The 3,455-nt window shown below is 47.8% G+C and overlaps 1 protein-coding gene across 2 annotated transcripts in view; it reads left to right on the plus strand.

Annotated features, from left to right (window-relative positions):
* The window catches only part of ARID1A (AT-rich interaction domain 1A), a 113,222-nt gene that overhangs the window by 97,296 nt on the left and 12,471 nt on the right, over window positions 1-3,455 (plus strand). For both annotated transcript variants that reach the window (XM_019512481.1, XM_019512480.1), the window contains exons 11-12: window positions 702-911; window positions 1,472-1,679. In XM_019512481.1, the coding sequence (XP_019368026.1) occupies window positions 702-911; window positions 1,472-1,679 (418 nt within the window). The remainder of the gene's footprint in view (window positions 1-701; window positions 912-1,471; window positions 1,680-3,455) is intronic.

Genomic DNA, 3,455 nt, shown 5'->3' on the forward strand with positions numbered 1-3,455 from the left:
TCACACCCCAATCTCAAATCCAAATTTATTAAAACATGAGACCTTCTTTAATTTACTTCCTCTTTCTTTCTTTTTACATTTTTTTTTGTGTGTTGATAACTCACTTTGTATTATCTTGTCCTGGAAGCGTCCACTTGCGCAATGGAAGCAACTGCGTGCTTGGAGGGCAGGGTTTATAGCTTGTGGAGTATGATGGTTGCTGTGAAATCTGGCTAGTGCCTTCTGCTGTTCACGTTGCCTTTGGGGCAGAGAAGCCTGTAAGAGCTCCGCAAACCCGGTGCTAAAATGACAAAGACCTAGGAGTAGGGATCTGGTTAGACCCCTTCAAAGAAGCTGAATTGCACGAGAGTTTCTTGATCAGGAAATGATTGGCCGTTCTGTGGGTCGTCGCCATCTCCTCATGTACCAACACTCGGTTCTGGTGTCTGGACAGGTCCCCGTGGAGCGCTTTCACTCTGAAGTGTGGTCCGTGGGATTTTGCTGTTCTGCCCCACACACAAGCACAACATTTCACCCGTCTGATTACGCAGACCTTGGGCATGGGTGTTGGTTTCAACATTTGAACGATACGCAGCTACCTCTAATACCACAGCAGAGCTTTTTGCTGGTTTGTTGTCTGTTTATAATGCTAACTGTGGACTTCAATGTTGAATGTTTTTACATGCTTCTCCATCCTGTGATCTGCTTCCTCCTTCTCCTAGAAGTCCAGTTCCTCTACTACCACCAATGAGAAGATTACCAAATTGTACGAGCTGGGTGGTGAACCAGAAAGGAAGCTTTGGGTAGACCGTTACCTAGCCTTCACCGAAGAGAAAGCAATGGGAATGACCAATCTCCCAGCTGTGGGCAGGAAACCCCTAGACCTTTACCGGCTCTACATCTCCGTAAAGGAGATTGGAGGACTGACTCAGGTGAGCAGCCAGAAGCCAACGAGATGTGACGCAGGCTAAATAATTGTCTATTTCTGCATAGCAGCCTCAGTTTCTCAATGGCAAGTTACAGGCAACAGGATTCAGGCTTGAATTGATTCTTTACGTTAGGGCTGATATTTTTTTTTATTTTCTAATAGTATTTCTAAGAGCCAGCTTGCTTAAACCAGCTGAGGCAAACTTTCAGTGCTCCAAGAGAGTTGCCTGTCTTCAGTCTTGCCAGCCAGGGAGCTGCACCAAGTACAGAGAGCAGCTCTGGCACCTCCCAGACTTTTTTATCAGCATCGTTGCATCTGGGCCTTGTGGCTGCTTTTTGTGTGCTGCTTGGTGGTGGCTGCCCCTGGAGCGATGGGTTAATGGATGAAGGGATGGGTTAATGTTTTTAATCCGCGGTTTCAGTCCAGCTGTGGCTGTTAATGCTCGCTGCTGCTTTTGTTTACCTGGTACATGCTGGGGGGAAAATCTAACTCTGATTCTGGAGGGTATTCTGAACTGGAAAACGACTTGGATTTAGGCTTCAATCCTGTTGTTTGGTCGTGCAGGTCAACAAAAACAAGAAATGGCGGGAGTTAGCCACCAATCTCAATGTGGGCACGTCTAGCAGTGCAGCCAGTTCTTTGAAGAAGCAGTATATCCAGTGTCTCTATGCCTTTGAGTGCAAGATTGAGCGAGGCGAAGACCCTCCTCCAGACATCTTTGCAGCTGCTGATTCAAAGAAGTCCCAGACTAAGATACAACCTCCATCTCCAGGTGAGTGTAAAGACCAGCTGTAGGACTGTTGTCACTTGAGCACATCTATTAATGCCCAGCAGACAGGGCCTTATGTGCCATGCAGTCAGCTGGATCCAGACTTTATTGCAAGTCCCTTGGGTCTGCTGCACAGCAGAAGGTCTGTGACAGGTAGATGCATTCAAAATGGAGGCCTTTATCCAGCTACATCTGCCAGTAAATAGTAGTGAGTAAAGCATGTGTTGTGTGGCACATGCAATTATTCTGTGCTGCCATTAACTCCTGAATTTTCTGCATATATTAACACTGACAGTGTATCAGTGTGTTAGGGAAGGTGTGGAGACAAGGGAGCCTGGAGTTGGCTTTTCAGGGTGATCTCCATGTCTTCTTGCAGCAACATTGGTGACTGCTGAGCTTTGGGAACCTTGCAGAAAAGTAGTGCGTTTACATCCACACAAATGGTCCCTTCGTGGTAGTGAATGCTTGAGGGAGCTGTGCAGTTGCCTGCCATGTTGGCTACCTTCTCATGGCTGGCTGCAAGCGTTAAGGACATTCTTAGCTCTGCTTGCACTTTTTTTTTCTTTTTCCTTTTCTCTATCAAGTTTATTGAAGCTAGTTGGTGGGGTTTGAGTTTCAGACCTGCTCTGAGGTAAGTTTTAGCGCTGATGGATCAAGTATTCTCTGTTCTGTTGTGCCTAGTTTAGCTTTCTGGAGAGTCTCTCAGTTCCTGGATGTCATGTCTGATCAAGACGATAAGAAACAGGAGACAAAGGCTGGGCTAAAGCAGTGCATGCTTTATTCTCTCATTTCCCTGCAGTCTGATACCCTCTATACTTTTTGTATTAGGTAGGGCCATTCCCTGGTTTGTTGTGGAATGCGTTGGCTTTTTATGCCACAGCTTGTTTGCCTTCAGGTCCTAGTAATGGTGAAGACCTGAAAGGCCAGGTCCTTGGGTACATCTGTTTAGGATCCCATTGACATGCAGAGGCAAAACAGCTTTGTTTGCTTTGAAAGGCTTCACCATAGAGAAGCTTCCACCTTTGGTTTTGGGAGGGGCATTTTTGTCTAGCTCCAAAGTGTTGGAATAAGCCCTGTTGTCCTACAACTCCAGGCCTGCATTTGTCATCAGGGACCTCCTTTGTTCTGATGGCTTCCAATGCCAGGTGAGGCAGGTGGGTGTCTCCCACTTCCCAGCAGAGCTGAGCCTTTAGGCTCTACAAGTCCTCTTCCCTTCTTGATCAGACGTGCAGGTTCTTCAGTGATCCATCCACCCCAGCACAGCTCCCCGCTGGCTGGAAGTTGCACCGGGGCTGCAACCAGGGAGCGGGGAGGGCAGGAAGAAACGGCAGCGGTGTGGGCGCAGCTGGAAGCTTCCCAGCCCCAGCACAGCTCCTTATTGTCCAGCTCTGCGGGCCAGCTGTTGCCAACCTCTGCCACATGGAAATGCTTCTGATGTGGGGGATGTAACAACAGAGTCGCTGTTCTGGGGGCTGCCAAGGCACAGTGGTGTGTCTAGGATGTGCTTGGAGCCCCCCTGGATGCTACCAGGTCAGGTGAAATGCTGGGAGTTGCTCAATATTCTTCACACTGTTTTGTGAGTCTTCAGAGGCTGTTTCTTTCCCCATCCTCTTTCACCCATGGGGCTTTCCTTTAAGTATGGGTAGTTGGAGGACAGTGAGGCCAGCAGATAACCTTGCTTCTTTAATCCCCATTCTTGCCCTTCTCCAAAAGGCAAGGGTGTGGTTACTACTGTTGTCTTAAGCTCCTCTGTTTGAAGAAGCCTTTTTTTTTTTTTTT

This window comes from Gavialis gangeticus, unplaced genomic scaffold (genome assembly GCF_001723915.1).
Source record: "Gavialis gangeticus isolate Ggan-Ray unplaced genomic scaffold, GavGan_comp1, whole genome shotgun sequence".
Lineage (NCBI taxonomy): Eukaryota > Metazoa > Chordata > Crocodylia > Gavialidae > Gavialis > Gavialis gangeticus.